Raw genomic sequence first — 13586 nt, forward strand, 5'->3', positions numbered from 1 at the left:
GTATAATAATTGAAATATAATTATATTTTGCAAAATACTAGTCGACTAAAATATAGCCAAGTTACTCTTTACAGACCAGAGGTCACCTTTATGTTATTTGATACGGTAACATGAGTGCACATGAGCCGCGTCATTGTAGTTTCTGTACTGTTAGCCAAGCATGGGTGAAATAGCAATATAATAAAAATAATAAATATATATATATAAATGTATAATGTTATGAGGTTTAAGCTATTTCATTTAAACATTTATGTTTTTGTGTTATAATTTGTGTTCATTCTAGAATGAAAGGGGCATAATTTTTATTTATTTACTAATTTTTTATGGTGGTTGTGAGAACCTCTACATAGATTAATTACTTAAAATAACAGATAAAATATTAAGTTTTTTCTTAAGAAATGTTTAATAAGTATACAGACATTATAAAGATTTAGCATGTGAAATTTCAAACTTTTCTGATGCATAAAAGTATTTTTAATTTTAAAATGAAAATTACTTGATAGATAGGCAAGATGTGCAAAAAAAGGCATAAAAGAAACATTGCTTTACAAACCTTAATAAAAAAAATTAGCTATTTTGCATATGAAAGCATTGTAATGTTTACTGACAATCTGCCAAATTTTGTTAACTTTCGCTTACTAATTTAAAAGTTATAGCATTAAAACTATAACAACCAAAAAATGGTAGCCTGGGCTAAAAGAGTTAAACATGGTGATTTTTGTGATTCTTTTTGGTTTATTTTGAATAAATTCAGGTTAATTCCTTAGTTAGTTACAAAATAAAGAAATACATATAAGTTCTGTAGAAAGATAAGCTTCAAGGTTAAAAGCTAACATCATATAATGATTTTGTTTTGGTCATACAGTTTATATTTGGTATTGATATAAAGTAGTTTGATAGGGTTTTTAATAAAATGTTTTAGAATATTACAGACCAATGCTAAATATAGCACTTTTTGTTGGTCAGTTCCATTCATTAGGTATAGTAGCTGAACTTATATATAAATTCTAAAACAGCATTTCCTTTTTTTTTTGTTTTATTAGGAGCTGTAACAGAAAGTGGTGGTCTACCATTTTATGCAGAAGAATGTCCAGCAATGCTAGGTGTTACATTCAGTAGTGGTAGTATGCGAAACTTTGACATTGTGAGTTGAGTTAATTTTGAAAGATTGTTCTTATTTATAACTTTTGTTACAAAATAAGTAGAAGCAGATTATTTTGTTTTATGCATTGACAACTGTATATATAATATAAAATATAGATTGAAGCAATAAATTATGGATTTCTCTAAACTTAATAGTGAAAGCTCTCTGCACTCTTTTATAATAAAGTTTCTATTCACGGAGATAAATTCCAGACATTGTGCAGTTAAAATTGGCATTTGTTCATTTTTGTTTTGTATTAAGATAAAATAGATATAGACAGCAATAAGTTTTACTTTTTTTAGGTGTCTTCTGATTTGAGACAGGTAAAATAGTTCTAGTTTGTATTTTTTACATTTTTTAGGTCATTCTTACTGGATAGAAGTAAAATAATTGTAGACAGTAGTAAATTTTACTTAATTAAGGTTACTTCTGGCTGGACACAAGTAAAATATTTGTAGACAGTAGTAAATTTTACTTTAGTAAGGTTACTTCTGGCTGGACACAAGTAAAATATTTGTAGACAGTAGTAAATTTTATATTCTTCAGGTGGCTTTGGCTATTTAAAAGTGAAACAGTTGTAGAAGTAGTAAGTTTTGCTTTCTTTAGGTAACTTCTGACTGGATATAAGTAAATAGTTTTAGATGGTAATAAGTTTTGCTTTCTTTAGGTAACTTCTGACTGGATATAAGTAAATAGTTTTAGAGAGTTATAAGTTTTACTTTCTTTAGTTGTCTTCTGATTTGAGACAGGCAAAATAGTTTTAGGTATTATTTTTTAGGCCATTTCTGACTGGATACAAGTAAATAGTTTTAGATGGTAATAAGTTTTACTTTCTTTAGGTTACTTCTGATTGGACAAAAGTAGATGGAAGTGGCTGTACTCGTCATCACACAGGAACTTCTGCAGCTGCTCCTCTTGCTGCAGGAATGATAGCCTTAATGCTAGAGGTCAGACCTTGTCTAACATGGAGAGACATCCAGTACATTTTTGTTCTTACAGGAATGAAGGTAAAAGAAAATACATGACAAAAACATTATCAATAAAAATAGAGGTTAAAAAGTTTTTATTTTTTAGGGTATGTGTTTTTTATCATTTTTAAATGGTTTATCTTCTCGAGCTGACATCAGGAAATCAGATCTGAATTATAAATGCTCGTGTAATTATATTGTTTCCTAAGAGAAGTCAAAAAGTGTTGTAGCCTTCAGATCTCATTAGATTGTAAAATTGGAGAATTCTGTGTTATTTTGCAAACCTTTAAGAAGCCACATGTGTTGTAATGTCAAATTATCTAAAAATATAATTTTTGTTTTCAAGTTGTTTGCATTAGTTTGCATCTTCATTCTATTTTATAAATATTTCCAGCAAATACTTGTGTAATTCTTGAAGACTCGTAGATAAATATATACAAGATATAGAGTGATCAAGTTAAGTACTTGTTTCGATAGAATTTTAATACCATAACCTGTATGATCAAATAAAAGCTCCACTTACCCTTATGTGCATTAGTGAGACTTTCTGTATAGTATACTCTTGAAGGCTCTATTTTTATGTCTTAAGTTTCAACTTTTTCATACATGATATCACAACTGTACAGGAATCTTCATCTACATGACATCATTTTTTGATTACTAAAGCAATGTGAAGAGTATAATTTTACTTAATTTTTATCTCTGCATTGCTATAACTGCTTTTATATGTCTATGTGGTATGAAAAATGTTGAGAGCAAATTTCTTTAATTTATCAGGTGTTTCGTATATAATTTTCAAAACAGTATATTCTGTATTAAATGTTGACAAATATTAAAGCTTATTTGGATGAAAAAGAAGTAACACTGACCAAAACTCTAATGTTTCATCAATTTACTGTGATGTTTTGGACATTCATACATAGGTTAATGGGATGCAGTATTGGTATTACATGAACTTTACAGTTTTACTATCAAGGGATACATTAAACCTAATTACACTGCTACTTTCAATTTCTAGAAAGTGTTATAGATTATTTTCACTGTCTATAATTATACCTTGAGAAGTGATCATTTCAAACCCCTGAAGTGATTCTGCCTATTTTGGTTTGTTTTTTCAGGTAAACTTACTGCACCAGAATCTTTGGGAAAAAAATGCTGCAGGGCTGTGGCACAGTAACTTTCATGGATTTGGTATTCTTAATGCCTGGAGATTAGTCAGTGTGGCTAAAGTAAGTGGTCGAAACTAATTTACTATGGTTTTATGGTTTATTTTTCATTCTTTAACGTGTTTGCATTTTTAATCCTTTAATTGCATTATTTTAAGTTGAATAACATCTATATTATTGAAGGTAAATTGGTTTACTTAATGAAATAAGACTTTTTCCTTTTACATTATACACTTTGCACTAATTGACTTTAAACTACAACTATCACCAGGCATTGCTTTTTTAATGACTCACATTGATTGGCTGTTTATACATATGAAACTAAACATTTCTTTCATTTTTTAATTCTATGGCCAAACTAAAACTTGTATGTAGTGTTGTCAGTGCTTCCCAATGCTTCAATGGTAAACTAGAGGGTTTATATTCTAAAATTGGGGTTCAATACTGTGGTACTGCACAGTTAGCCCATTGTGTAGCTTTGCACTTAAACACAAGAACAAAGCTGTTGTTAGTCAGTAGGAATCTAAGCAAAGAAATTTTGTGCAAAGTATGGTTAAAATATTTAGTGGGCAAATTTTTCTTTTATTTTCAGTTATGTTAAAAACAACCAGAAAATAGAATTGACTCATTTACAAGTTTGTAATTTAATTTTTAGACATAACACAGGCATGAGATAAAAAAATGAATTTGAGTAAATTATTATAAAGAGAGATACAAACAAGATATTTCACTCATCTTTTTCAATCTAATTACTTCCTCCAAGGCCTGGCAATCAGTTCCATGGCTAACCACATACACAAGCCCTCAAGAAGAATTTGAGAAACAAATACCATCTTTTCCTGATGAACTGGTAGTCAATATTTCTGGTTAGTTTTTATCCTTCTCAATATGTACTGTTATTGTAATCATTACTATTGATTGATATATCTAAATGAAATATTTGCATGTTGTTTTTTCTTTTTATGAAACTTTTTTGTCTTTCGTAATACAGTTCTGTGAATGTTATTTAGTGATGTTTTTACTCTATATACTCTAGTAAGGCCATTCAACTTGGAAATTGTACTCACAAATATAATGAATAAATACATATTACAGTTTTAATTTGTGTGTATGTGTGCGCATATTACAATTCAGATAGAAAATGTGCAAGACTTTAACATTAAAAGTTATTTCTCTCTCATGAGTAGCTGACTTTTCATTGCTACCAAAAATTTTTTAAACTCCATTGTAATTTTGACGTGTTTGTTTCAAAATTATTCCTATTACTAAAGTAAATGTCATCATAATAGAAAATCAGTACTTTTTCTTTCCTTCAAAAGTATTGTTGTTAAAATAAACATCTCTGTAACTTAGTGTTTTAATATATAACTGGTCTGGGATGACTGAGGATTAAGTATAAAGAATGCAGAGTTTCAGCTTATTAGAAGTATATTTGATATTTGACCTATTTAAACATTATGGATAAGTTAGTCTGTTACCACAGAATGTAGAATTGTACTTAAGCATTTAGGTTTTTGCAAAAAAACACACAAAAAACAGTATATTAGGGGAAATTTTGTTATATGAAAAACACATCCTCAGATTGCTGCGAAATAAATATGCAAAACTGTAGCTTTCATTATTTAATAATTTGGCTTCTGAGCTCAGACAGATGACATAGTGCAAATGTCTAAGGTAGCCAATGCATTTTTTTCTGTTATATGTTTAATTTTTATAAAGCAGAAGGCTTTTCATATTCCGGTTGAAATGGATTATAAGTCAAAGGTAAATCTTCTGATTGTAAGTGACTAATTAGTCACTTTTCAGCAGACTCTAAAGCTCCAAAACAAGTACTAAACCTCTCCTGTACATCTACATTTGTTTCTCCAAGTTTTGGAAGTCTGATGTTTTACAGTTCTTTTACATAAATTATACAATGTGTGTTGATTTACATATACATTTAGTCATCTATGCTTGCTAGAATTAATAGAAGCAGCTTTTTTTATGCCACCATTTCTTTGTAGTTTTATTTAGATGTATATATAACATTGTATGCTGCCCTTCAATGGCTCGGTGGAACACCTTAAGGCTTGTAACACTAAAAAGTGTTTCAGTATCTATGGTGGACACAGCACAGATAGCCAATTTCATAGCTTTGTGCTTAACAAACAAATGTTGCCTGTTAGTTTGCATATATATATATATATATATATTTCGTCATCTATGCCTGCTAAAAGTAATAGATCTTTCTTATATCATCATTATTTTACTTCATAGTGTTATATGCAGCTAATTCATTGATATGAAGTTTATCTTAATCACTCATCATAGTCGTCTAAAAACAGTATTTTCTGTATTGAGTTGATATTTAATTTTCATTATTTTTCAAATGTCCCAATTTAAAAATCTAGATTCCAACCTTTATTTATAAGGGAGAAAATGTGGTACATAGTATGCATACTTGAAATCAGACATGTGAAGAAATGTATGAGAATGTGATGTATATACAAGAACTTTATTTATCAAAACTTTTGACTTGGTGCAAAACGTATGATTTAACTTTTGTGTTTTATGTAGTGTCTAAAGAAGATGCAGATTCGTACGGGTTATTTATTGTGGAGTATGTTCAAGTCAAAATAACACTTTCCCATCCATATAGAGGGCATCTAGTCATTATGTTGCAAAGTCCTGCAGGAACAGCATCTACTTTGACACATGTTAGACCTAAAGACAAGTAATTCCAGTTCTATACTACTCAATATTAGAAATAAATACAGGATATAATTGTATACTATGTCTCAAGAACAAGATAATGATGTGCATTCCTTTATTGATACATAGGTTATGATAGTTTTTCATTATCAGTGTAGAATCTGTTAATTTATTGTATGTTTTTTGACTCCACATTGACAAAATTGGTATGAGGGTAGTGAACACTTACCTGAATATAAGTGACAGTGCCATATGTAGTTCAAAATCTTTTTTTTTCCTGAAAACATTATTTTAAGAGAGCACTTTATACTTGTTTTTCTTAACTTGAGTTATGGTAGAGTTTTGTCTTATTGTTTAATAATTTTGATTCTAGATGATCATCATTTATCAAATTAAAAAGTATGTACTATTTACTTGACAGTTTCCATTGAAAATGGTTTCTAAATGAAAAAAAAGGATTGATGTTTTTGCAACATTAAAGCAAAATGATCAAAATTATATATGAAAACATCCCTAGTTCTGTATTGCTGAAAACATTGCTAACTCTTCCTATAGTATTATAATTCAATATTAAAATATCAATTTCATGGGCCTCAAAGCAAGTGTAATTTAATATGCTAATCTATTTCAAAAGAATACTCTTACATTCCAAATTTTTAAAGTATAGATACATAAAATAATTTTGATGCAAAGTTTGTTTTATTGTACTTGTCATGATAGAAAATATACGATATAGTATTAGACGTAAGTAATAGCTAGGTTTAAAAGCAAAATTTAAGGTTTACGTTGTAAATGATTAATATACGTGAGCTCATAATGGTACATAGCTTATAAAACTAAAAGCACAACTTCATATGGTTCATAATTTGCTTACATGTAGGTATTAGTGTATGACTACATCACACAGGGCATCTTATGATTAATTATAGGGTTAGGACAGCTGTAGCAAATTAGGCTGAAGGTCAGTGTCATGTGCTTAGCTATACCCTGTTATGAAACACCGCATCACAGTATGTTGTTTTAGGAGTGTGTGAGAGAGAAAGTTTATTGTAAACTTTATGCTGTAGTATTTAATATTTCTTGATTTGTTTCTTAAATTTTGATTTTGATACATTTAGCATTGTAAGAGCTTCCTGTCCAATTTGCTCAAAAGAAATTATCACTCAATGGATAAAAGTTAATTCACACATGTTTCAAAATATGTGTGCGTTATGCATGTGTGAACTTTTCCAATTGCATGTTGAATCTTGAATTAGTACTCTGTGCTTTATAGTTTAATCAAACTCCTTTTTTTTGTTGTCCTTTGCATTTGAATTTTGAGGTAGGTCTTGTTGTGATTACAATACTTCTAGTCTGATATAATTCTTGGCCTTGCATACTTTTGAACAGTCATTGAAAATTTTAATATTGATGATAATAATAATAATTTGCAATTAACTTTTTTCTAAATCTTTAAAAAAAAATTGCTTGATTTTGTATCCATGTTTTCAGGTTGTTAAATATTTACTAAGTCGTATTCATGTGTATTCATGCAGTGTGCCATTGTATAAGAAGTAGTGATTGTTATGATACAAATTTAGAATATATTAGTTATTAATTTATTTGTTTGGAATATTGATGTGTAGATGTAGTATAATGCAAGACAAAAAATATACAATCTGTGGAAGAAACAAAAAATCAGGTTTTACCATACATAACCTTTATATAATATTTTGTTTATAGTTCTACAGAGGGCTTGAACAACTGGAGTTTTACTTCTGTAAAATTTTGGGGAGAAGAACCCTATGGAACTTGGTCTTTGATTCTTTTGGACTCTTCATCTGGTAAAAATGTGTTCTCCATGTTTGCACAAAATATATTACATACTTGGAATTCACTACCCAGTTTTGATTTTTATTACAGCCGTCAGTTACAGAGTTGATTTTATTCATGAGAAGAGAGATATATTTATCCATGTTACACTGCTTTTAGCTTTAAGTTTACACTGCACTGCAGTAGTGTTGTTAGACAAAAGATCTTGTAAAAAACAAAAGTAATTGATAATTTGACACACTTTTAATGCTTTACATCTGCTTTTCATCTTGATTATATCTTGATAATGTCATAACTTGCTGCTGGGCAAAAAAAAAAAGATATCTCCCTCCTCTAAACTTCAGTGAGGTTTACCTATTTCAGCAAAGTTGCAAGTATGAGTTTACTCGAAGAAATTTTCTTTATATTTGTTCTAGTTGTATTTGTTAAAGTAATAGAGATAAGAGTAATATGAGATGGAAATACAACATAAAATATTTTTTTTAAATCATAGAAAATAATTTCAAGGTCTTTTAGAGAAAAGCTCTAAGAATCAGAGCTGCCAATTTCAGTCGAACTTTCGAGAACAGAAGAGACAAAAACATCTTTTTTTAGACCTGCAAACCTGTTCATCTATTTTTAACCTATTCTAATTAATAGATATACATGTGAGAATTGTGTTTAAAAGAGCTGCTCAACCTAGCTAAGACATTTGTAAGGCATGAATTATTTATTTTTGCTAATATTCCCTTTTTGTTTCTTTAATAAGTGAAATATGCATTAGGTAAGCTAAGTCTGTATTTGTATTAACTGTACTTTGAATTTTTTAATTAAGAATATAGTTTTATAGTTGAAAAAGTTTATAGACATATTTTTATTTGTTTTAAAATTTAAATTTTTAGAAAGGAATGCTATGAAATTCTCAACATTAATTTCTGTAAAACAAGAGGGAATTATCAGTAGCTGTGGCACTTGAAATTCTTTTAGGCAGGATTAGAGTAAATTAATCTATGAGACCTTGGACATGGTCAAATACATCAGTCGAAAGGGTTTGACCTCCTGGTTTCAAAACTGTAATTATATCTCAAATTGGTCAAGAGATGATGGAACTATGAGCTAAAAGTTTGTACATGAAAAACTCGGAGCCATTCTATGAGCTGTTATGTCGTGGCTAAGAACTCACACACGCTACTTACAAACCATACAGAAGAAATTTACAACTTATTGAACATATCTGCCTAAAAATCTGCTTTCCTTTCAAACAAAAGATAAAGAACACTTATCATTTCCATGAGTTGTATCACAGTTTTCAAGTAAAAGTGTTTCATATATATTTTTTATTTTATTTTTGTATTTCTGTATTTCATAATATATTGGATTCTTAATTTTTCAAAATACAAATTTATAAATACATATATTTATATATAATACATATTTATAGGCCTTTGTTCAAATGTTGTTATTCTACCATCTTTAAAGGCTCATCAGAACTTGGAACTTTTAAGAGTTGGAGATTAGTTCTTCATGGGACACCAATGACCTCAGAACAATTCCAGGATAAGAAAAGGTACCTTTAAATGTGTATATTAGAATAAAGTAGCACATACTGTTTATACCATGGACATCTTTTCTGTCACCAGCAGGGTGAACATTTAGTTTTGGAAAAGTATTTTTTTTTATTGTTCAGAATAAATACAATATTTCCTTACAGCTGAGAACTTTTACAATAAATTTTCATAAGTTTTTCTATTCACACCTAGAACCTAATTGATAAACCTCACATAGAGTATACACAAAGATTTTCCTTAGGATCTCAGATTTACTCATTTTCTATGGCCAAAAGTTCATTCCTGAGAGAAGTAAATATTAAAAAAAATTGTTGGTCAGAAATATGTCAAAAAAAGAAGTAATTATTTTTTTACAGCTCTTAAATGTAAGAGATTTCTTGTAATAGCAATTGATGACTTATCAAACATTGCCATACTTGTTTTTCTTTTTGTTTCTGCATTTTAATTTTTGCCTCTGGTGGATTTCTTGTGACTTCAACCAGTCAAGTGGTTTGTTTTTATGTGTGTTATCTATCATCTTTGAATTTAAATAAATTACACAGCCAATGCATCAACAAATCTATTAATTATTTCAAGCCATCCACAAGTAAATTTAGTGCAGAATGAATAACTAAACATTGTTTTCCTTATTCCCATGCTTATTTTGAGAATTAAACAATATATTCATAGTAATTTGTGTTTCAAATGAAAAGTACATCCTTCTGAAAATTGGTGGCTGGTCCAGCTCAAAATTTTTCCTGATATTTTAGCTAGTCATATACATAATTTTAATACCTCACTTTACACTTCGTACAAGTATATTTGTATAGTAATAATAGTTCCAGTACAGCTGGCATGGCCTGGTGGTTAGGACACTTATTTCAAAAATGTAACCCTCGGGTTCAAATCCCATCACTGAACATGCTCACTCTTTCAGCTGTGGGTGCACTATGAGATGGCAGTCAGTACCACTATACACTTAGAGTAACATAATAGTTGGAGGTAAGTGGTATTGACTGGATGTTTTATCTCTAGTCTATCACTTCTAAATTAGGGATGGCTAGTGTAGGTAGCTTTTGAGTAGCTTCGTACAAAATTTAACAAGCAGTTCCGATGGTTCTTTAAAAAGACACCAGGTTCATTCAAAGCCATATCACAAAGTTTAATAGGAGATATAACGTAAACTGAAATAATATTCATCATTAAACATATAGAAGTTCATATCATTAATTATTATTATTATTATATCCATAAATAAGTGATTAAATGTTACAACAGTGGACAGGATTGGTTGTACAATAATACCATTTGGATTAAATGCATATAACATTACAGGATATGATAATGTCATGTACTGTAGGTGATGTTGGAACAGATTCAATTCAATTTAAACATCAAAGAGAATTCACAAACTCTTTAGCTAAATGATATTATGAGTGAATGACTGTAATTTCAAAAATAGCAATTATGAGTATACATTCTAAGATTCTAATAAACATTATTTTGAGCAAGATATTCCAAAATTAAAATTATTAGCTTAAAATGTAACACTATCAATGATTCCCTGTCATTTGCTGTTTACATCATATATTTGCTAATTCTTTGAATTCTGAATCAAGAGAGAGAGAGAGGTTGTATTAGGTGATTTTTATGAATAAACCTTCTTTTAACTAAATTTTTCTATTTGACAGGTTTGTAGAAGAGGCATATAGTGGAAAATACCTTGATGAGAATATTTCTTTCCCATGTCCACCTCCATCCCCATCATTAGATATCATGCAACCTTTAACAGATAGAACCTTAAAAGTAGGTTTTAATTTATATATATTTTGGGAAGTTTACATTTGAGCAGAAAATCATGGACAAACACTGTGTTTGCTTACAAAATGTTTGCTTACACTTTTTTATTTCAGTTTGTTTTTAAGCTATGTTTTTCAGACTCTGTCTGTTGGTACATATTTTGTTTTTATAGGTACAATCCGGGTTAACACTTAAATACATTTTTGTCAGAAAAAATTATTATGATTTTGTGTTTCTTCTTTTTACTGTATGAGACTAATTATTCCTCAATCATTATCAAAAGGTTATAACTTTAATATGGTTAAGTATCAGGCATAAAATTGTAGTGGATTAGTTTTTATGTTATGACGCTTGATTTTATTTAAACCCATTCCAAAGAAAGATCTTGCATTTTCAGCTGCTACATCTTCAATGCTATTAGGCTCTCTCTGCAAATACTAAACAGAATAAATTTATACCTAAGATGTCTTTCATAATTTTAATGTTTAGCAAATCTGAATATATTAAAATACTTTCATAGAAGTAAATATCTCAAAATTATAAGAGAACTTAATATTAATGTGTAATTTTTTTTTAGAATTTTCAGTTTGTTTAAAAAGCAATATTACCCAGATTAAAATTTTAAATATTAATTTGATTTGTCTTTATAAATTTTAAATGCACTTCTGTTTTAAGACATAATGTTTGTAAATTGTTTCATTATGTTGTGAAAAAACTTATTTTTTTTTTTTTCAGATAATTACACTTGTAGGCTTTTTTGCTTTCTTCATGGCAATCTATGAAACTTTTGAGTACATGTGTTGTTATAAAGATGAAAAGAAAAAACAGGCAAATGCTTTGCAAATTGTTCGAAGACAAGTTGATGGAAGTGATAATAGTGACACTTACCAGCTACTGGAAAATGATGATAATAATGTAATTGACCAAGACAACATAGCTGAAAATGTCCCAATGATTGAAGTTTGTAGTGTAAAGTCAGGTCAGATAGGAAATTGAAAATGTTTTAATGTATATTGAAAAGAAAATACAGTTTGTGCCTTGTATGAATGATTCTAATTTATTGTGTTAAATTAGATGCAAATGTAAAACATAGATTAATTTGGAGTTTACTAGAGAAAATTATAAATAAATGAATATATATATATATAAAATTAGTATTGACTTAAGATTTGTGAAGTTTCCTGTGTTGTACAAGTTTAACTTTATTGCACAAATATTTATATAACTAAAACTTTGTCCAAGATTTTTCTCTTTTTTTGTGTTGTTTGTAAATAATTTCATCTGCATGTAGCAGAAATGTTTATTTTAAAGTTCTAAACAAATTAACAAAGTATAACATACACATTTTCATGAAAGTTCCATACTGTTTAGCAAGTCGTACATTATTTATGTGCAAATATATTTGGCTGTTCTACATTACTGTGTTCAGTACAGCCTTAGCAAAAAAATATTTGAGATTAAATGTTTATATTATAATATTAAGTTTTATATCATTGTGGGTGAAGTAGCTAGTCTAGGCTTCAGATATGATCATCTTATGATCCATTTTTATACTATTTTTATCAGTACTGTTTATTTTTGCAATATCACATAGTTCTCTCTCTTGCAAGGCCCAGTGTTAGTAGTATGGTCATATATGAACGGTAATTCCATCTTTGTAAAAAGGAAGGGTGAGGGGGGTAATTCAACTGATTAGTTTATTTTACTACTGTTTTGTGTATTTGATCAGATGGCAGAATGTGAATAAATTTGGATATAAGTTATAATATCCACCATCAGCATCAATATCAATAAAATTAACAAGTCATAATAACATTTTACAGGGCATTTCTGTCTTTGCAAAGACAGTTTGAACTGGTATGCCGAGAAATGTTGAAATTGATAGTTTGCGATAAAAGCATTCATAGACTAGTTTTTCAGAATCTTGTGGGTTTAATATGGAATATGTTTGATCTAAAATAAGAAATTAGCAAATTACACAGTTTTACTATATAGATGTCTTATTGTTCAGGAAAAACATGGCATATGAGTTATGTACAGTTCCATGTTTTATCAAAGCAAGAAGATAATGAAAATATGATGTTTTTTGTGTGTTGCACATAAAATATTGCATTTTCCTAGGTTTGCTCACACATTATATATTTAAGATTTATTTTTAATCAGATGAAAAAATTTTTTTCTTTAACGTAATCAATTTTTCAGTATGCATTATAACAAAATTTAAGTATATATGTCAACATTAGTAAATATCCATTGAAATCACTTGATTGTTAAGTGATATTATGGTCAGAAGGGAATACTAATTGTATCATGTGAAACTAGTATGATAAAACTATTATGTTAATTGTGGTGCGTTTAGTTGAAAGTCTTCCATTTTTTAATCACTTATATTTGGGATATTTTCAGGTTTCTAACTTAAGTAATAAAACAATTTAATGTTAACTGTTCTTAATAAGTAAGAACTTTTGTGACTATTATA

The 13586-nt window shown here is 28.7% G+C and overlaps 1 protein-coding gene across 3 annotated transcripts in view; it reads left to right on the top strand.

Annotated features, from left to right (window-relative positions):
• The window catches only part of LOC106466242 (proprotein convertase subtilisin/kexin type 7-like), a 37291-nt gene extending 24062 nt beyond the window's left edge, over nt 1-13229 (top strand). For all 3 annotated transcript variants that reach the window (XM_022395063.1, XM_022395022.1, XM_022394963.1), the window contains 9 exons: nt 1044-1144; nt 1984-2151; nt 3231-3341; nt 4042-4144; nt 5835-5991; nt 7692-7792; nt 9240-9327; nt 10999-11113; nt 11843-13229. In XM_022395063.1, coding sequence (XP_022250771.1) covers nt 1044-1144; nt 1984-2151; nt 3231-3341; nt 4042-4144; nt 5835-5991; nt 7692-7792; nt 9240-9327; nt 10999-11113; nt 11843-12103 — 1205 coding nt within the window. In that variant the 3' untranslated portion in view covers nt 12104-13229. The remainder of the gene's footprint in view (nt 1-1043; nt 1145-1983; nt 2152-3230; nt 3342-4041; nt 4145-5834; nt 5992-7691; nt 7793-9239; nt 9328-10998; nt 11114-11842) is intronic.
• The last annotated feature ends 357 nt before the right edge of the window (nt 13230-13586 follow it).

The sequence above is a fragment of the Limulus polyphemus genome, unplaced genomic scaffold, assembly GCF_000517525.1.
Source record: "Limulus polyphemus unplaced genomic scaffold, Limulus_polyphemus-2.1.2 Scaffold2, whole genome shotgun sequence".
In the NCBI taxonomy this organism is placed as follows: domain Eukaryota; kingdom Metazoa; phylum Arthropoda; class Merostomata; order Xiphosura; family Limulidae; genus Limulus; species Limulus polyphemus.